Source organism: Lipotes vexillifer, unplaced genomic scaffold (assembly GCF_000442215.2).
Source record: "Lipotes vexillifer unplaced genomic scaffold, Lipotes_vexillifer_v1.1 scaffold422, whole genome shotgun sequence".
In the NCBI taxonomy this organism is placed as follows: Eukaryota; Metazoa; Chordata; class Mammalia; order Artiodactyla; family Lipotidae; genus Lipotes; species Lipotes vexillifer.
In genome coordinates this window covers 987,273-1,008,002 of record NW_006779087.1, presented here as the reverse complement: position 1 = coordinate 1,008,002, position 20,730 = coordinate 987,273, and the positions used below count along the sequence as shown (strand labels likewise).

Genomic DNA, 20,730 nt, shown 5'->3' with positions numbered 1-20,730 from the left:
ATGACCCACCCAGCAGACCTAGTCCAGACAGCATTCTTCTCCTGCCCCTCCATTTTCACCTCCAACTAGATCAACTCCTTGAACGTTGGTAAGGTCCTCTCCTCCTAAATGCCTTTTCACCTGTCTCTGTCAGTTAAGGTATTCCCCGTCCCTAAATGCCCGGTTCAAATATGATCTCCCTTACCATGACTCTTTAACATATGTGGTCTCTCTCCCACTTCTGAGCATCCTAGTTATTTCTACTTCTCTTGTCGTTATCTTTTCACACTGTACCCTATATCTTACTTATTTGTACACGTTACGAGCTGTTGTGGAAAAGGGCCGTTTCCCGCGTCAGCAACTGCGGTGATTAGATACGCACCAAGGCCGCCAGGGCGCGCCAAGCGCCAGGCGCGAGGCAGCCGGGGGCTGGAGGCGCTGTGATTGGCAGTTGCGGCAGTCAATCGGGCGCAGGCGGGGGCAGGGCGGGGCGGGCCGCCCGAGAGGCCCGTGGGCGAGAGGCGGGGCCTGCATGAATGGGGAGCGAGGCGCGCGGCTGCAGTCGGAGCTCTGGGGGGAAGCGGGAGTCCCGGCCGGGAGTGGGTGGGAGGAAGCGAGGTGGGGAGGGGAGGGAAAGAACGCGGGGGGCGGGGAGGGGCAGCGCCGGGGCGGCGCGCCGAGAGCGGCGAGGCGGCGGGTGTGAGCTAGAGCCGTGGCCGTGGTTCCTGTCGCTTCGGTGCCGCTGTCCGCTGCGCTGCCTCCTGCCGGACCCCGAGGAGCCCCCGACCCGGCGGAGGAGTCGGGACTGGGGTAGCCGGCGCTGAGGGAGAAGTCGGGTCCGAACGGCCGCGCCAAAGATCCCCGGACGTGGAGGGGGGGGGCTGAGGCCCCCGAGGGGGCCCCGCCGCTATGGGCAACCTGGAGAGCGCCGAGGGCGGCCAGGGCGAGCCTCCCTCTGTCTCGCTGCTGCCGCCGCCCGGCAAAATGCCGATGCCTGAGCCCTGTGAGCTGGAAGAGAGGTTCGCCTTGGTGCTGGTGAGAGCTGAGCCTAGTCCCTTCCCCCTCCTACCGCCCCGCAGGTCCCAGCGCCCCGGGTGGGTCCCTTGGTCCGGCCCGCCCCTTCAGTCAGGGCCCCCGATGGGTCTCGGCCCCCAGCGCCTTCCCAGGAACCTCTGAGCAGCCCCGTCGGGGACTTGCCGACCGACGCCTCAACCGCTGGACACTTAGGAGGAGGGGTCCCTAACCCGGGACCGCCCCAGCGGTCCCAGAAGAAGTCCCAGAGGACTTCTTCCTCTTCCCTTCCCCTTCTGCCGCCCTTCGCACTTCTCCTCACTTCCCTGACGGTCTCCGCAGGTCTCTAGGATTCTCATTCCTAAACCGTTGGCTGCTGCGGGGGAATTCAGAAGCCCAGGGCCGGCCCACTCCCCAGCCTAAGTCCGGGTTCTCTGACTGGGGAGACCGCCTCTCGTGTTAACATGGAGGCTTTCCAGGGAGTGGGTCCTACTCCCAGCCCAGACCAGATGTTTGGGGGAGAGGAGGGGGAATGGAGGGGGACTGGCAGCTCGTGAAGGGGGTGGAATAAAGAGTGATGCCATTCTACTTATTTTCAGAACGGCCTGCAGGCATCCTGCAAAGTTACAGTGGGTTTGCCTAAAAGAGCTGAACATGTGGATAAGCCATTTCACTAGTGTATTTTTCCAATTGAAACAATACACAAACCATCCTGCCTCCCCCACCACCACCCCTTTTATGTTAAGCCCTAGTGGCTGGTTTGTGTTTTTTGCCTGTGCTTCTTTTTAGTCTTTCTGTAGGTTCCTAAATGATCTGTATGGATGAGTTTTTAGAGCTGACTTTGGGATTCTTCTTTGATGTGGGAACTGGACATTGATGTCGGTGGCTCTGTGGACAGAGAGCATCTGAGCTGGTATCACTGAGATGGAGGCAAAGAATTTGTCGGAGCTAAAAATGAAGTTTTGGAGAAAGAAAGTGAGCTATAGGTGAAGGAACGTTTGCTAACAGAGGTAAATCTTAGAGAAACTTGGGGAAATAGTTCCCAGTTCCTTAACGAACTCTCTGAGAGGCAGTGTTAACGCTGCCGTTATTGTTACTATGGCCTGAAGGGCTGACTTTGCCTTTGCCTGTGAGGAGGGTTAAGTTGTGACTTAGCAGCCTTATTGGATTTCATCTGCTTTGGAATAGGAAGATTAGATCTGTTGGCACCAGTGAAGCTGTCTAGAGATCCTGGCCTCTCCGATGGTGCAGAGCCTGACATCAGCCCACTGGCACCATAGCCAGATCAGAGAGGGTTCACAGGGTTCCAAGGGGAAGCTGGCACCTATCTGCCCATCAGCTCTGTGAAGGGCCAAAGGGATCTGGGCCACATGTCTTGTGGCCCTCTGCATTTCCCCCAGCATCCTCAGGGGGATGGGGTGAGTCAGTGATTACTAATGTGCTGTGGCCATCTCAGAGGCTGAGGAGAGCCTGGGACTTGGTGCCCTTGCTCAACTGCTGGGGGAGAAGAGTGGGAGGGAATCTGCCCTCCAGTGGGGGTGTGAAAACCCCCATGGTAGCTACAGAAATTGGAGAAAAAGGGATGTAAAGGGATGTTCAGAGGTGGACTGGGTAGGGGGCTGCCTTAGGTAGGCGCTACCAGGCTGTTTGTTGTGAGAGCTCAGAACCAGAGTTGGTCATGTCCTCACTGGAGTTTGGTTGACACATTTGTTTAGTTGGCAGATTAATGGCTTAATATTTACAAAATGCGTATGGTATCCTGATTACTAGCCAGAGAGCCTAGGTCAAAGCAGAGACCATACCACCCAGTTGTAAGCCTAACTTTCAGCATAAAGTTTTGATTTGTTTCCTCATGGCTTTTGTTTTGGTCTTGTTACTGTGTGCCTGAGCCGCTGCTAATGGGGAGTTGTAACAGGGCAGGCCAGGGCTAGTTAGCTGTCTTAGGAAGGGAGGAGATTTTACCTCAGTTTTCTAACAGGGAAGTCATGCTTTCTTGGGGATTTGAGTTCTTCGCTAGGGACTCTTAAAGATCCCTCTTTCCTCTGTCCTAAAACATGCCCTTTCCACTATCCTTTGGGAACAGTACTGACTATTGGATGTTTGACCCTGGAACGGGCTCAGGTACATTTCCTGACAGTCAGGAGAAGCATAGTACAGTAGAAAAAGCAGGAGCTGTGTCTTAGCAATCGTCTTAACCTCTCTGAGCCTAGGTTTTCTCATCTGTACAATGGGGCTAATGATTACCATCCTGGTGGGATTTTGAGAATTGAGGGGTGTATATAAGGTGCTTGGCACCCAGTAGGTACTCAATATAGATTAGTTTCTTTTCTTGATTGTGTAAAAGAGTAAGACAGGTTGCTCCTTTTATACCATTTTCTTCCCCAGATTGATTTGGTTTACGGACAAGCTATTTGTTGGTTTTGCTGAGGTGATGTACTGGTGTCCTGGTTAAGCATATGGATTTTCAAGTCAAAGTGGGCTCAGATACTGGCTCCTCACAGTCTCCAGTTAGAAAAGTGTTTGACCTTAATCAAGTTACTTAATCTCTTTGAGTCCCAGTTTCCTCTTATAAATGAGGATAATAATAGTATTTGCCACATGAGGTTGTTGTGTGAATTTAACGAAACTAGAAGTTAAGTACTTAGTTAGCAGAGTCTGGCATCTACTATATGCTTGGTAATAGTTTTTAAATGTGTAACTCTCAGCAGTGACTCAGATCTGAGATCACTTGTATTCCCAAAACAGTATTTTAAGTTCAGTAATCTGATGAAACCAGTTACCCCGTTGTGTATAGCCAGACTCAGGATATGCTGCTGCTGTTACATGGAGGGCTTCCCCAGTCCCAGTGTATCTATGGAAACCCCCCCTGAAAAGCACCCTGGCTGGGGAAGTTGTATCATTGCTGAGTCAAGACCACAGGCTCCCAGCTTTCTGGTGCAGACACATGATCTGACCCACAGCCTGTCAGCTGAGGTTGGATAACTCGAGGTCTGAAGCCATGAGGTGGTTTGTGCAGAACATAGCCCTACCCCAGCCCAGTGCCCTAATCCAGGGCTTTCCTACTGGTATGCTGGGATACTGATCCCCTCAGCCCTGGCAGCAGCTCAGGTCCCAGATTGGTCCCGTCTGGCTGGATCAGCTTCCACCATTTACCCTGTGTACTGTGCAAATAGTATTTTCTAGGTGTGCCCTGATATTAAAAAGGTTGTGAAGCTGCTGTGTTACACTGTTTCCTTGGGATCCTTCCTTACCCCCTTTCTTGGCAGCAGCCCCTATTCTGTGTGTGTCTTTTTTTTTTTTTTGCGGTACGCGGGCCTCTCACTGTTGTGGCCTCTCCCGTTGCGGAGCGCAGGTTCCAGATGCGCAGGCTCAGCGGCCGTGGCTCACGGGCCCAGCCGCTCCACGGCATGTGGGATGTGGGATCTTCCCGGACTGGGGCACGAACCCGTGTCCCCTGCATCAGTAGGCGGACTCCCAATCACTGCGCCACCAGGGAAGCCCAGCAGCCCCTATTCTGTTGAGGACTGAGAAGTTTAGGATGGTCAGTTTTTGGAGCTCCTCTTTATTAATACCAGGATGAGAGCCGATCTCTGGTCTGGTAAAGCCCCCTTCTGTGTTTTGGTCCTGACTAGTCTACTACCTTAGTTGCTCAGAAGCTAGTATGCTGGCCAGTACTGGCCTTTCCTTAGATAGAGAGGGGAGGCAGAGGGCTTTAATGGCTTTAAAAGGATAGCTGTCTGCTTTTGCTGTGTTTGCACCCTGATTTTTCTGTTTACTGGCTTACTACAGATTTGAAACGAAGTCTAAAGGTTCTAATGCCAGAAAAAGCCCTGGATATCCCTCAAGAGGAGGCTCTCAGGGCATGAGGGTGGGGCTGTGTGACGGGCTGTCCCTGCCGTGGCCCCTCCTTTCACATTCCCCTGGTGAAGACTGATGACTTGGGGTTTTGCTATAAGTGTAGCATTGATGTGGGAGCTAAGCTGGCCTGGGTGCTAGTTGTCAAGAGGCTTTGAGAGGCCTCCTTTGACATAGAAAGGGGCTGGGAAAAACTTGGACTAAATATCAAGTTCCAAATCGCCATGGTGGAAATGTTTTTCCCAGCCCTGGGGATTGTGGTGAATTAGTTCAGGCTGGGATAGGACTTGGGGGAGGGTAAGGGCCCTTGACAGCTGTCAGAGCAACCCCCTTGTTTAGAGACCCCACTGAGAAGACCCTAGGGCACAGAGAGAAACCTCATTCCTTGACTTTCCCATATGACCCTGCTTTAGATTGGGGAGGTGTAGGGGTAGGTGGGAGGGAGATGGAACTGACGCAGTGGACTCCTTGTGACTTGGGAATGTTTTCATGGCTCAAAGGGAAACTCAGCTTTTTTCCTTTTTTCTCTTAAAGTAATACTCATTCTCTAAAAACAAGTTTGGGCAATTTAAAAAGAAGAAAAGATTGAAGATTTAGGCTGAAGGAAAAAGTCCATATTTTCTCCATTCATTTAGCAAATGGAGGCAATGTGTTTTATTTTTTTAAATTTTTATTATTTTTTAAAATTTATTGTTTTATTTTTGGTGGCATTGGGTCTTCGTTGCTGCGTGCAGGCTTTTCTCTCGTTGTGGCGAGCAGGGGCTACTCTTCATTGTGGTGCGTGGGCTTCTCATTCTGGTGGCTTTTCTTGTCACGGAGCACAGGCTCTAGGCGTGCAGGCTTCAGTAGTTGTGGCACACAGGCTCAGTAGTTGTGGCTCACGGGCTCTATAGCTCAGGCTCAGTAGTTGTGGCTCACAGGCTTAGTTGCTCTGTGGCATATGGGATCTTCCCAGACCAGGGCTTGGACCTGTGTTCCCTGCATTGACAGGCGGACTGTTAACCACTGAGCCACCAGGGAAGCCCGACAATGTGTGTTAAAACTTTTCATGTTTTTGTCTTTGCATAGGGTTTTTTAAAAAATTAATTAATTTTATTTATTTATTTTTGGCTGCGTTGGGTCTTTGTTGCTGTGCGCGAGCTTTCTCTAGTTGTGGAGAGCAGGGGCTACTCTTTGTTGCAGTGCGTGGGCTTCTCATTGTGGTGGCTTCTCTTGTTGCAGAGCACAAGCTCTAGGCGCATGGGCTTCAGTAGTTGTGGCTTGCAGGCTCTAGAGCGCAGGCTCAGTAGTTGTGGTTGTGCCGTGATGTTTGGATCACATATTAAGCAAAAGAATTATGAGAAACAAAAGACATAGTTTCTGTTCCCATGAGTCTCAGTAATGTACGTTTTTTTTACGGGCCTCTGATTGTTGTGGCCTCTCCCGTTGCGGAGCACAGGCTCCGGACGCGCAGGCTCAGCGGCCATGGCTCACGGGTCCAGCCGCTCTGCGGCATGTGGAATCTTCCCGGACCGGGGCACGACCCCGTTTCCCCTGCATCGGCAGGCGGACTCTCAACCACTGCGCCACCAGGGAAGCCCCGGCAGGGAGATTCTTAACCACTGCGCCATCAGGGAAGCCCTCTGCACAGGGTTGTGTATACAGTGTTGTAATAGTAGCGTGTGTGTGTGTGTGTGTGTGTGTGTGTGTGTGTGTATACACACATATATTTATCCAACATGGCTTTTTTTTTTTTTTTTGCTTTTGTTATTTCATTAGTTTTCCCAGGATAGTCACTGTAAACATTTTTAAATGCTTGTACAATGGTCCATCAAGTGAATGTACCATTGTTTACTTAACTCTCCTCCTATTGTTGGACATCTAGGTTGTTTGCCTCTGTTTGCCATCATAAACAATGCTGTGGTGAACATCTTGGTGTACCTTTTCAATAGTTAGAGTTTTCCTTGGGATAGAAACCCCAAATTGAACTTCCTAGATTGTAGGATATAATGTTTTTAAGGTCCTAAATACATATTTCCACATTTTTTTAAAAAAGAGAGTAATTCATGTGAGTGTCCTTAAAGGGAGGTTGCAGGATTGAGGATAGCTTCTTTTCTCCTGATTATGAAAACAAGACATATTTATTAAGAAAATTTAGAAGTAAAAAGTGTGAAAAGTATAAAACATATGGAAAAGTATAAAGAGCATTAAAATCACCTGTAATCTCTCCATTTACTATTAACATTTTGATATACTTATATATATTTTAACAATTAGAGTCATACTGTGCATATTGTTTTGTAAACTGATACTTAATTTTACTATTTGAAGCATTTTCTCATTTGTCTAAATATTCTTCTGTCTTATGATTTCATGGCTAGTAAAGTATTCCATAATACAGTATTTTATTACTGCCTTATATTTCTCTCTGTCTCCACTTTTTGCTACTATAATTAACACTGTGATGAATTTTCTGTGCATAAATATTTGTGTGCATCTCTGATTATTTCCTTGGGATAAATTGCTTTTAAAGGCCTTTGAGAAGTATGCCTTCTAAAAAAGTTGTACCAGTTGTCTTTTCCACTGATAGTGTGTCTCCCTTTCTCCATAAGCTAGCCATTACTGCATGGTTTAACTTTAAACACTTTTGCCAGTTTAATTAGTGAGCAATGGTATTTTATTTTAATTTGTATTTCTTTTAACATTTCATCATAAGTGTTTTGGCCATCTTTTTTTTTTTAACATCTTTAAAAATATGGAACACATCACGAATTTGCATATTATCCTTGCACAGGGGCCATGCTAATCTTCTCTGTATCGTTCCAATTTTAGTATATGTGCTGCCAAAGCGAGCACTTGGCCATCTTTTTTTTTTTAACATCTTTAAAAATATGGAACACATCACGAATTTGCATATTATCCTTGCACAGGGGCCATGCTAATCTTCTCTGTATCGTTCCAATTTTAGTATATGTGCTGCCAAAGCGAGCACTTGGCCATCTTTTTTATGTGTTCTTAGCTCTCTGCTGGGGATTTATTATACATACATATTTCTATGTAATAAATGTATATGTTTTCACACTTGTTCATTATAAAATATTTTTCATATATGAAAGAGCATATATAACTATTATGTAAGATTAAAATAATAATGAAATGGATAACAGTGTATCCACTGGAGAGTTCTTGGAATTGCTTCCTGCCCCTTAATTTCTTCTCCCTGCTATTTTATCTGGGATGAAAAAGCCCTTTAGCTCAGGACTTATTGGGTCTGTTTCTGCAGCTGGGACAGTCCAGGTGGCAGCCACACCAGTGCTGCATAGCTCTGTCTGTGGGGAAACAACCGCTGCAGCTGGTGAGAACAGGAACTGGTTGTGGTGGAAATAGCTAATCTTCAATGAAGTGAAAAAAGAAGCCAAGGTGGAGAGGAAATGAGACCACAGATCCTCCCCTGCCCCTGGGGTTGCCTGGGAAGGCTGGTTGGAGCCAGGGCCCCAGTTCCGTGGTCAAGACCAAAGAATCTGCCCCAGAGCTGACTGTAGTCGGCCCAGGGGACAGCAGCGCTGGCGGCCTGAAGTCAGCATGTTATCTGCTCAGCCAGGCTGGTCACCTCCATTCTGGGGAATGTTGCTCCTAAGTCTGTGCTGAGCTGAAGCAGCGCCAGGGAAAGGCCGGGGGTTCATTCCAGTTCGGAAATGCACTTCAGAGAAGAGGAAGGACCTTTTTCTTTAAAGATAAGAGAGGGTGCTGTCTCTACACAGCCCCCGCCCCCTGCTCCTTGCTGGGTACTCTAGGGCCCCCTCTTTTTGAATAGCACCACATGGGAACTGAAGGGTTTCGAGGTTGTCATCCATGAAGAAGAGGTTTCCAGAATAGAGATGAACTAGGCAGCTAGAATCCCTGAGTTCCCATTTCCAGTCTCTCCACCTCCCTCAGCAGAGCCACATTTTTCTATCTTGTTTTCCTTCCATGGGAGAATGAGTCCCCCAAGAAAGATATAAAGGTATTAGGCTGCCTCTCTGTCCTTGAAATACTCTGGTTGTCTCTGCCTCCCACACTCCTCTCTACTTCTTCTGTTTTCACCTTTCAGAATCCTCTTTCCAGAATCTCTTATGCTTTCTGTCTTCCGTCACTTTACAACGAAGTTGTGGGTTGGAAGTTTGTGGTGGGTAGGGGAGGACCTGGATAGGGTTTTGGTGGAGCAGTTCCCCCCGCCTTTACTAATATGCATACTCTTCTCAGTTTATAAAGTGCTTTGAGGTACTTGAAGGGTATTCTAAACAATGTTCAGAACCACGAGGGGATATCAGAATTATTTACGTGACAAATTTTGCAAGTAGAGGAAGGATTTAGTCTGTTGTATGCTCGTGATAGTTCAATTCTTGTCCTCATCTCTTTCCTCGTTCCCTCCCCATCTCTTTTACCACCTTCTCACCCTCACCCGGGTTATTGACAGAGCTGGATGGGCTGTGGTCCTGCCTCTGGGTCTCTAAAAACATTAACGGGGAAGGAATATACTCTCTTCTTGCCCTGCTTGCTCATTTCTACTTAGATCTGGACTAGAGAGTGTCACAGCCCTCCTCCAATTGCTCATGCCATCTCTAAGTAAGAACTGGGCATGAGCCTTGTGTTTGGGTACTGTCGGAGATGGTTATCTTGTTTTAAGGACTAGCTACAGTTTAGAGCAGAGTTAGTTTCCGCTGAGTTTTTACCAGCTTCCTTGCAGGGAGCTGCAGAGCCAGTCCCTAGATCTTCCCAGTATTTCCCGTGAAACCTTAAAAAAATATATGTCCTGGAAGGAAGTAGCTGGTTTGAGACTCTTGCAGGCTTAGAATGTTTTGAAAGAAAAAACCTCAGTTTTGGAATCAGAAGACTTGGGTTCTGGTCCAGCTTGATACCCTTTTTTTTTTTTCTTTTCCCCCAGCTGATGACCTGAGGCAAAGTCTATAACTTTTCTGAGCCGATTTCATCCTTATGAAATTGGTGATGATAATACCTACTTTACAGGGTTTTGAAGATGTTTAAAGTAGACAACATAATGAAAATAGTTTATAATCTGTAAAGGTTCTACAATTAAATGTTTGTGGCATATACATTACCCAGTGTATACCACCCCTATTCCCATCAGTTAAAGTGGTTTTCAGCTGGGGGAGGTACTGTCCCAGAAGGGAGCTTTTTGGCAAGTGAGGATGTTTTGGTTATCACACTGACTTGGAGTGGGGAGGGGCGAGTTACTTCTGACGTTTAGTGCCCTTAGGGCTGGGGATGTTAACCATCCTACAGCATTTGGGTCAGTCCCACACAGTAAAGAATGATCTTACCCAAAATGCTGATAGCGCTTCTGCTGAGAATTATCTTCTACTAATCTGTACCTCTGTCGTCTTTTTTTTTGGGCAGGGGATAACTCTGTTTTTTTTGGTTTTTAAAAATTTACTTATTTATTTTTGGCTGCATTGGGTCTTCGTTGCTGAGTGTGGGCTTTCTCTAGTTGCGGCAAGCAGGGGCTACTCTTCGTTGCGGTGTGCGGGCTTCTCATTGCAGTGGCTTCTCTTATCGTGGAGCACAGGCTCTAGGCGTGCGGGCTTCAGTAGCTGTGGCATGCGGGCTCAGTAGTTGTGGCTCACGGGCTCTAGAGCGCAGGCTCAGTAGTTGTGGCGCACGGGCTTAGTTGCTCTACGGCATGTGGGATCTTCCCAGACCAGGGCTCAAACCCGTGTCCCCTGCATTGGCAGGCGGATTCTTAACCACTGCACCACCAGGGAAGTGAGGTATTTTTTTTTTAATTTTTATTGGAGTATAGTTGATTTACAATGTTGTGTTAGTTTCTACTGTACAGCAAGGTGAATTAGCTATACGTATACATATATCCCTCTTTTTTGGATTTTCTTTTTTTTGTTTTATAAATTTATTTATTTATTTATTTTTGGCTGTGTTGGGTCTTTGTTGCTGTGTGCGGGCTTTCTCTAGTTGCGACAAGCGGGGGCTACTCTTTGTCGTGATGCATGGCCTTCTCATTGCAGTGGCTTCTCTTGTTGCGGAGCACGGGCTCTAGGCACGTGGGCTCAGTAGTTATGGCTCACGGGCTCTAGAGCACAGGCTCAGTAGTTGTGGCGCACAGGCTTAGCTGCTCCGCGGCATGTGGGGTCTTCCCAGACCAGGGCTCGAACCCATGTCTCCTGCATTGGCAGGTGGATTCTTAACCACTGAGCCCCCAGGGAAGTCCCTGGATTTTCTTCTGTACCTGCGTTGTCTTGTGTCCCAGTTGGGGATGAAGCTTTAAGAGCAGTAAAAGTAAAGGCAGAGCAACAGTTTTTGGTGCTTTCTTGGTTTTCCCATTTCCTATTACACCTTCAAGCAAGAGGTGGACCTCCATCTTTTTATTACCTCTCTCTGTAGGTTTAAGGACTGATTCCCTGGTTCCTTCTGTACTGTGGGCTCTACCCTGAAGCTTGTCAAGGAGCAGTTTGGGGTATACATACTTCACTGCTGACCTTTACTAACCCCATTAGCTCCTCAAGCCAGGGTAAACGTTCTTTTAGGTTGGGAATATGTTTGAGCTTTTTGAACAGTGCTTCTGGATCTTTTGAGTAAAAGACTCTTTTGAAAATCTGATTAAACTTGTGACCCCTAATTCTGTGCACACATACAGTCCTTTGGGGGTTTAAAACCCATTCTTGGATCTTCTAGGGAATCCCTGACTTTGAGCCTAGAGGAATGGGAAGGGAGAGCTGGGCGAGGAGAAGCCACTGCAAGAGCTCCTTGACACAAACAGTACTCAATATTTTTGTAAGGGGAATGGAGCCCTTACAAAAGGGCTATCAGTTCAGATAAAATAATGCCTCTGTTGGTGGTTCCAAAAAAGAGAGCTTGTTGAAACTTGGTTGACTGTCATTCAGAGGGAGATACTCTGGCCCTTGGACATCTTAATTTAACTTAAAAAAAAAAATTTAATTTAATTAATTTATTTTTTATACACCAGGTTCTTATTAGTTATCTATTTTATACATATTAGTGTATATATGTTAATCCTAATCTCCCAATTCATCCCCCCCCACCCCACCCCGCTTCCCCCCTTGGTGTCCATACGTTTGTTCTCTACATCTGTGTCTCTATTTCTGCATTGTAAACCGGTTCATCTGTACCATTTTTCTATATTCCCCATATATGCGTTAATATACGATATTTGTTTTTCTCTTTCTGACTTACTTCACTCTGTATGACAGTCTCTAGATCCATCCACGTTTCTACAAATGACCCAATTTTGTTCCTTTTTATGGCTGAGTAATGTTCCATTGTATATATGTACCACATCTTCTTTATCCATTCGTCTGTAGATGGGCATTTAGGTTGCTTCCATGACCTGGCTATTGTAAGTAGTGCTGCAGTGAACATTGGGGTGCATGTGTCTTTTTGAATTATGGTTTTCTCTGGGTATATGCCCATTAGTGGGATTGCTGAGTCATGTGGTAATTCCAGTTTTAGTTTTTTAAGAAACCTCCATACTGTTCTCCATAGTGGCTGTATCAATTTACATTCCCACCAACAGTGCAAGAAGGTTCCCTTTTCTCCACACCCTCTCTAGCATTTGTTGTTTGTAGATTTTCTGATGATGCCTTAATTTAACTTTGACTAAGGATACTTTGTGGTGAGGTCTTCCCCTTTGAGCCAGACCCTCAACCTCCAGGAACATCCAGGTAGGGATGACAGGATGTACTTTGACAAGCCAGGGGAACCAGTGGCATCCTTGCAGTGAAGCCCAAAAGTTAGGTCATATCCTATGTTTTGAGGTACTATCTGCCCAAAGCCGCAACTCTCTCCAGCAGGCCCAAGGTCTCTGGGAAAATCCAGGCAGTTGTGGCTTCCCAGGGTGTGCCTTAAAGAGGACTTTGACATCTAGTCTCTAGCAGTTACTTCTATGCTTAAATTCTTTTGCTTTCTACCTTACAAATAAACAAACAAACAAAAATTACCTATACTTTTTTTTGACTGCTCAGAATATTTCATACCAAAATTTTTGAAGAAAAATTCAGATCTTTTAGGGGCATTATTATGAAAAAAACTTTTTTTCAGAACAACATTAAAAATGTTGTTTTTTTCTGGGTGGAGTCTCCCATCTCATCCTTATAGGAATGGCTCAGTTTCTGGTCTCCACCAAATGCCTAGATTTAACTTGTATAGGTTAAGGAAAGAGAATTCAACATTTGTCGTTTATATGCCACATGCTTTTACATGTATTATCTAATTAAGCTTGACAATAATACTGTAAGGCGGTTATTTTACTTCTTTTTTAAATTAATTTTTATTGGAGTACAGTTGCTTTACAGTGTTGTGTTTCTGCTGTACAGCAAAGTGAATCAGTTATACATATACATATATCCCCTGTCTTTTAGATTTCCTTCCCTTTTTTTTTTTTTTGAGGTACACGGGCCTCTCACCGTTGTGGCCTCTCCTGTTGCGGAGCCTGTGCTCCGGACGTGCAGGCTCAGCGGCCATGGCTCAGGGGCCCAGCCGCTCCGCGACATGTGGGATCCTCCCGGTCTGGGGCACGAACCCGTGTCCCCTGCATCGGCAGGCAGACTCTCAACCACTGTGCCACCAGGGAAGCCTTTCCTTCCCATTTTGGTAACCACCGAGCATTGAGTAGAGTTTCTTGTGCTATACGGTAGGTTCTCATTAGTTATCTATTTTATATGTACTAGTGTATATATGTAAATCCCAATCTCCCAATTCATCCCACTCCCCCTTCCCCCCTTGGTATGCATAAGTTTGTTTTCTACATCTGTGTCTCTATTTCTGCTTTGCAGTTGTTCATATGTACCATTTTTCTAGATTCCACATATAAGCGGTATTATACGATATTTTTCTCTTTCTGACTTACTTCACTCTGTATGACAGTCTCTAGGTCTATTCACATCTCTGCAAATGGCACTATTTCGTTCCTTTCTATGGCTGAGTAGTATTCCATTGTATATATGTACCACATCTTCTTTATCCATTCCTCTGTTGATGGACATTTAGGGTGTTTCCATGCCTTGGCTATTGTAAATAGTGCTGCAGTGAACATTGGGGTGCATGTATCTTTTTGAATATGGTTTTTATTTCTGTTTTACAGGTGATGAAAACAGGGCTCAGAAAGGTTAAGTAACCTTGAGAAAGTCTCAGCTTAGCTGTCACTTGGAGAGGCCTTAAGTAAAAATTTTTGGTTAGATTTTTTGTTAACGCTAAAAGGACTGCTAGAAATACAACTTTTTTTTTTTTTTTTTTTGGCTGTGTTGAGTCTTCGTTGCTATGTACAGGCTTTCTCTAGTTGTGGTGAGTGGGGGCTACTCTTCGTTGCAGTGCGTGGGCTTCTCACTGCGGTGGCTTCTTGTTGCGGAGCAGGGGCTCTAGGCATGCGGGCTTCAGTAGTTGCAGCTTGCAGGCTTCAGTAGTTGTGGCGTGTGGGCTCAGTAGTTGTGGCTCGCAGGCTTAGCTGCTCTGTGGCATGTGGGATCTTCCTGGACTAGGGATAGAACCCGTGTCCCCTGCATTGGCAGGTGGATTCTTAACCACTGTGCCACCAGGGAAGTCCACAACTTCTAAAAGATGCTTAATCCTTGATTATATGTATTTTAAACTGCCTAGAAAATTTTCTGGAAGAATACAAGTAAATCTAATAACAATGATTACCTCTGAAATGTAGGGAGGGAATCATAATAAGAGGAACAGGAAAGTCAACGGGAATTTAGCTTTATCTATAATGTTAACATTTCTTACAAGGAGAATGTATTTATATGTCAGTTATATAATTAAAAGTTAAATAAAAAATTCTTAACCTCATTAGAAATCAAGGAAATGAACATTCCAATGATACACTTTTATACTAATCATCTGGGCAAATTTTTAAAGATTGACAATGTCTATGGTTGTCATTACTGGTACATTAATGCACCATTAGTGGTAGTGTAATTTGGTACAGACATTTTAGAAGACGTTTTATAGGGTCTACCAGTTTCAAATGTGCATACCCTTTAACTTGGTCATCTCACTTCCGGGAAACTGTCCTACAGAACTGTTTATACATGGCATGAAGGTGCATGGAAAGGATCCTCAGGGCTGCATTGTTTAACAGTAAATACCTGGGAGAAACCTGATTGTCCATTTCTTGTCCATATCTGTTTCTCTTCCATTCATCTGGTTACTCCAGGCAAATACTGGGAGTTATCCTTAATTTTTCCTTCTTCCTTCTCCATACTCAGTCTATTACTCTGCCAATTCCATCTCCAAAATATGTCTCAGATCTACCCATTCTCTCTATCTCTACTGCCACTGCCTCAGTCCAAGCCGATGTCAACTCTGGCTTGTATTACATCCAAACAATTGGCCTCCCAATTTCTTCTACTGCTCCTTTCTCCATCCTTCCAGCCCTTCTCCACAAAACAGCCAAATTTAAAATATAAGTCAAATAGCATCATTTTCCTACCTAGAAATCTTTAATGGCTTCCTTTTGCACTAAAAAAAAAAAAGCAAACTCCTGGCCTTGGCCCTTAAGACTCTGCATTATTTGGCTCCTACTGACTTCTTTAACCTTACTCACTCTCCTGATTGCCAACCTCCACATTAGCCTTCCTTTAGTTCAGGGCAAGTTCCTTTCTTGTCTCAGGGCCTTTGCACAAGCTGTTTCCTCTACTGGAATGCCTTGTCCCTGGATCTTCAAATGGCTCAATCTAGTTTATGCTTCAGGGCTCAGTTTTAATAATGCCACCTCTCAGAGAGGCCTCTCTTCTTTATTATTCTCTTGGCATCCTATTAACTTCTTTTTTATTATTTTCCATTTTAAAATTATTTGTTTAATTACTTGCTTATTATCTGTCTCCCCAGACTATTGACTCCATGAGGGTGGAGACTTTCTGTATGCTTATCACTGTCCAGCCAAATACCTGGCACTGGCTAGGCACTCAGTAAATGGTTGCGGCTGATGGGAATCTCGAAGATATGTGTGTGTGTGTATGTATAAATATAATCGTCTGAAAAGAGAATTAAAAGAGGAGTATATATAATGCTTTATAAAGCCACATGTTTGTATGTAAATGTTTAGAAAAAAAGGCCTGGAACAGTCAATACAAAGCTGTTAGTCCCTGTGGTGACCTGCGGAGGGGGATGGATAGGGTTGGGGGCCAAACAGTGACACCTTTTTTATTCTAGAAGCTTTTGAGTTGATTAATTTTTTAACAATATGTACCCATGTATTTGTTCCTCCTTTAAGGGAAAAGGAGGAATAAAAATAGGGGAGGATGACTCAACTTTTATTGCAAAAAAGAAAGCTCCTCTCTCTTACTCTCTGCGCTGACCCAAAAGAAGAGAGCAACAGGGAGAAAGGACACCAGTGAGGTCATTCCCTGCCCTGTACTGAGCTTGGCACTAGTTTTCATAGTAGAAAGAATCCTAAGAGATGCCCTTATGCCCTGAGGCTATATTTTAAATTCTTAAATGTAGGCCCAACCTTGGTCTCCCAGACACAGCCAAGTTGTATATTTTTAGCCTGTTTCATTTCTAGGCTAGTGAAAGCTGCACCTCCAGCCTCAGTTTAGCAGGTGAAGTCAGCAAAGAGAATAAACAAGCTCTGGGCTTCACTGCAGCTAAGCTTCTCAAAGTTGTCAGTTCAGCAGCCCCAACCCCCAAGGAAACTATGTTCTCTAGATTCTTGTCTCCCAGAAATGTGGATAGCTAATCATTTTCACAGCTAATGTTCACTGCATGCGAACAGTATGCCAAGCATCTGGCAAAGCTCTTTATACACATTATCTCATTTAATCACCATAACTATGAAGTAGTTATAATTATCTCCATTTTTTTTTTTTTTTTTTTTTTTTTTTTTTTTTTGGTCGCGGGCCTCTCACTGTTGTGGCCTCTCCCGCACAGGCTCCAGACACGCAGGCTCAGCGGCCGTGGCTCACGGGCCCAGCCGCTCCGCGGCATGTGGGATCTTCCCCCCGCGTCTCCTGCATCGGCAGGCGGACTCTCAAGCACTGCGCCACCAGGGAAGCCCTCTCCATTTTATAGCTGAGGAAATGGAGGGCCAGGATGGTTAAATAGCTCACCTGGGATCACACAGCTAGTAGGTGGTGACGTCACAATGTGAATCCAAGCAGTTTGACTCCAAAACCCACATCCTTAACCCCAATCTCCTTCTCTTCCGCGCCCCCCCCCCCTTCAGTACTGCTTTGGCGGGGATTATGTACGTTTCAGCAGAACACAGGGAAAGTAGAACAAGTCTTCCTTTGCTAAGAGATGTGGTGGGAAGATTTGGGCTTGGAGTCAGCCAGACTTGGGTTTGAATCCCAGCTATCCCACTAGGACTTTCACTATTCAACAAGTATTTCCTTTTTTATTTACTGTGTGCCAGTGATAGCACTGGGTATACAGTGGTGAAAAACACATATCACCTCTGCCTTCATGGAGTTTATGGGAATGCAGATATTAAACAAATAAATACTTAACTACAAGTTATATGTCCTCGGGAGACAAAGAACAGGTTGTGACGAGAGAGTATAACCAAGGCTTCCCTCTAAATAAAGGCCAGAGGCAGCCTTGGAATCTCTGAGAGACTTTCTACTTGCATTTCATTTTCCTTCCTTTCTTGATTTATTAAGGAAACAGGTCTTAGGTGCCTACTGTATATACAGCACTTTCTCGAGTGCTTTGGAGAATAACAAAGAAATAGAAGATAATGCAAGTTGGAGAGACAAAATAGAACTGTACTTTGAACAACTAGAGAATTAAAACAAGTGCGTGTCCTCAGATTATCCGTGAGGCTCTCTATGTGCCTCAGTTATTTTATCCATAACATGGGGATATTTGTCTTGCCCAATCACATGTTTTTGTGACGACCAGGTGAGATCATGAAGTGATGAGGTGCCACACAGCTCCAAGCACAGAAGGACTAGAGGGTTAGGGAAGGATTAGCGTGCCATGGGATTGCTAATCAGGCAGTGCTCTCAGGAAGACATGGACTTTGTCAGGTCTTACAGGGGACAGGTGTGGATCAGGAGAGAGGAGACTCAAGGCCAGAGCAGCGTGGGAGGGGATTAAAGAGGAAGAATTAGCCAGATATATGAAGGGCGGCCAGGAGCCCCACCTGCTGGGGTAGAGGATCCTCATCTCTTGCCTGGTCCATTGTAGTAGACTCCTTAGTTGTCTCTCTACTCCAGTCTTGCAGACCCAGCTCCACCTTCCTGCCGCCCACCCCCCATTCATCCTTATAGCCATGTGTAAAGATCTGGGTGAGAGGTTTTCTAGGAAGAGAGAGTAAACCTTGGGATGGGAAAGAACTTTGCACATTTCAAGGAACTGAAGAGATGCCAGATTGGTCAGCAAGGATGCTAAAGAGACATAAGGGAAGGCAGAAGAAAGGTGAGCAGGGCTTAGGTCATGGAACCTTATCAGCCTTGATAAGGAGTTTGGGGAGTGACCGGGCTCCTCAGTCAACTCTGCCCAGCAGAGTGATCGTGCCCTCTGCTCTTTCAGGTTTGACTGGTGTTCAACCCTCCTTCCTTCACTCTCCTCAGGCCAGAAAGGGCAGTGCCTCTGCTAGGCTGGCCCCAGTGTTTGGTGTGTCTGTCCATGGTCTGAGCCTATAATTTGGTGGGTTGGCTGGTTATAAAAATAAAAAGTGTGACCTATAACTAAAGCTGAGTGGATTCAGTAAAGAGGGAGCTTTTAATTTGCAGGGGTCCTGGGCTGTATTTAACTGGAGGAGAAATGTGTCTCCTCCCTAAGCGCTGCTCCATTTTCTCCCTTGAGTACCTGCTCTGCAGCGAGTTAGGGTTTTTGGGCCTGGGGGTGAGCTTTAGGGAGATATTTCTAAGGGAATTTAGGGTCCAACAACAGGTTTGATGGCGCTTCCTGGGAGGTTGGCATTATTCAGTCTTGCCTCTCATATAACCCACTTGGAGGGAAGTAGAGTTTTTAAATGTTTGATTGAGTGACACTCATTTATTCATTCAACACAAATGTATTGAGTGTTTACTCTGTATTTTAGACATTAGGGATCCCATAGTGAACAAAAGAGACAAAGGGACTTGCCCCACAGAGTTTACGTTTTTGTTGGGGACAACAATAAACACATATACAGGTCTGTCATAGAATGTTGAGTAGGGATAAGTGCCATGAAGAAAAAGAAGGTAAAGGGGTGGCGAGTAAGAGGGGTACTAGCTTAATGAAGTGGCAGTTTGAGGGGTTGAAGCACAGGAGAAAAGTGGAATAGTGAAGACAACTTTCTGTGGACTCTGGACCCCAGCTCCCGAGAGCCCCCCAGGACAGGGGCTCCCTGAGCAGGGCAGGGTTAGGTCCATGCTCAGCGGGGGGCCTGGCTGCTTCTTAGCCCAGGTGGGCCCAGTCAGAGCCTGTGGTTGCCTCTTCCCGGCTCCACTGGTCAGAGCTGTCTGCAGGGCTGGGCAGGGTGCTGGTTAACTGTAAACAGATACTTGTCTTTCCAGGGCTCCTCAAGCCTGATCCTCTCAAGATTTCCTGAAGTCACCGTGTGTTCTAGGCTAGAGGAGGACTAAGAAGTCTGGCCTGGGAAGCTGCAAGGAGTGCAGGGGTTCCTTCTGCCTGTGCCTACTGCTCACCAGGCCTTTGTCAGGGGCTTTGGGGCTCAATGGATTTGGATTTGAATCCCGGCTCTGCCATTTATTAGCTCTGTGACCTTGGACCAGTGCTGTAACTTCCTCAAGCCTCGTTTTCTTTTATCTGTATAATCAGGATAGGAATACTTGACTTCTAGGGATTCGGTGAGCATTAAATAACATATATAAAGGATCCAAGACAGTGTCTGGCATTGTGGGTGCTCAATAAATTTTAAGTTGAAATATTCTAAGACCACTAACCTCTTAAAGTCAGGGGTCTGGTATTAAGGAGCCCAGCGAAAATATTCAAGAAATATGGATTATTATTGATGGGTAAGAGACTGGTTCTGTGTACCTCAAAGTTGTGAAATCACTGAATTGCACACCACATATTAGTCACCTGGCTTTCCTACTCCATGTTGGCCTTGTCATGACCTCTGCACGGGCCTTAGGATCTCCAGGAACTAACGTAGCCCTTGGCCTATCCTTTAGCACATTTCATCTCTAGTACAGCCGTGGAAGGATCGGCCTTTAAGAGTATTCTGGACTGGGGAACTTACCAAGGCCAGAATAGCCAGCATAGGGCTACCGAGGTCCAGACCTCTGCTCCTGGGACTGTATTGAACTCTGGGGTAGTGGTGGCCACTGTTATGTGGGTTCATTTGCAGATTGAAGGGATCACAGACTCCCTTCCCCTCAAAACCAGCCTCAGAGTGAGGCCCAGACAATGTTCTAGAATTGATGGATGAAAGATAGCTAAGTGGGAAGGAGCATCTTAGTTTGAACCTTCTGTGTCCAGAGTATGCTTGGGCCCCTTACTTTGGACAGACTTCTTGCTAATGGTTGTGGTTATTTTGTTTTTACTTGCCGCTCAGCAGATCAGCATCACACAAACACTCATTATCCTCAGGCCCTCAGCAGTCAGGGCTCTTGGTGAGTCCCTTGTAAAGTGCTCACGTCTGCAGATTATTTTCTGATGTATCTGGCATGAGTTCCAGATTGACAGTGCAATAGCAACTATCACTTGCTCCCTTTGGGCTTGGCTAATTACTGCTGGCATCGTATGTAAGGAATTAAGAATCTCTTATGTTTTTATGGGGCGGCAGGGCCTGGTGAGCTCCCAAAGCGTTTATCTGTCATTTCCCCAGAATACCCTTGTTAAAAGTTGTGAGCAAAACCTCAGGAATTGAAGGGTAGCCAGCCAGACAGTATTGGGTGGCATTTGGCTTCTCAGTTGATTCCCTCTAAGAATTGTAAAGAAACCATCCAGTGCTTGCTGCCTACAGATGCCTGTAGGGAA

At 45.8% G+C, this 20,730-nt stretch overlaps 1 protein-coding gene across 3 annotated transcripts in view; it reads left to right on the top strand.

Moving 5' to 3' along the window:
* Positions 1 to 879: 879 nt before the first annotated feature.
* FMNL3 (formin like 3) overlaps positions 880 to 20,730 on the top strand; it is a 56,396-nt gene continuing 36,545 nt past the window's right edge. For 2 of the 3 annotated variants that reach the window (XM_007452273.1, XM_007452272.1), the window contains exon 1: positions 889 to 1,014. In XM_007452273.1, coding sequence (XP_007452335.1) covers positions 889 to 1,014 — 126 coding nt within the window. Of the gene's footprint in view, positions 1,015 to 20,730 lie in introns of all 3 variants that reach the window. The other variant, XM_007452274.1, reaches the window with a different exon arrangement.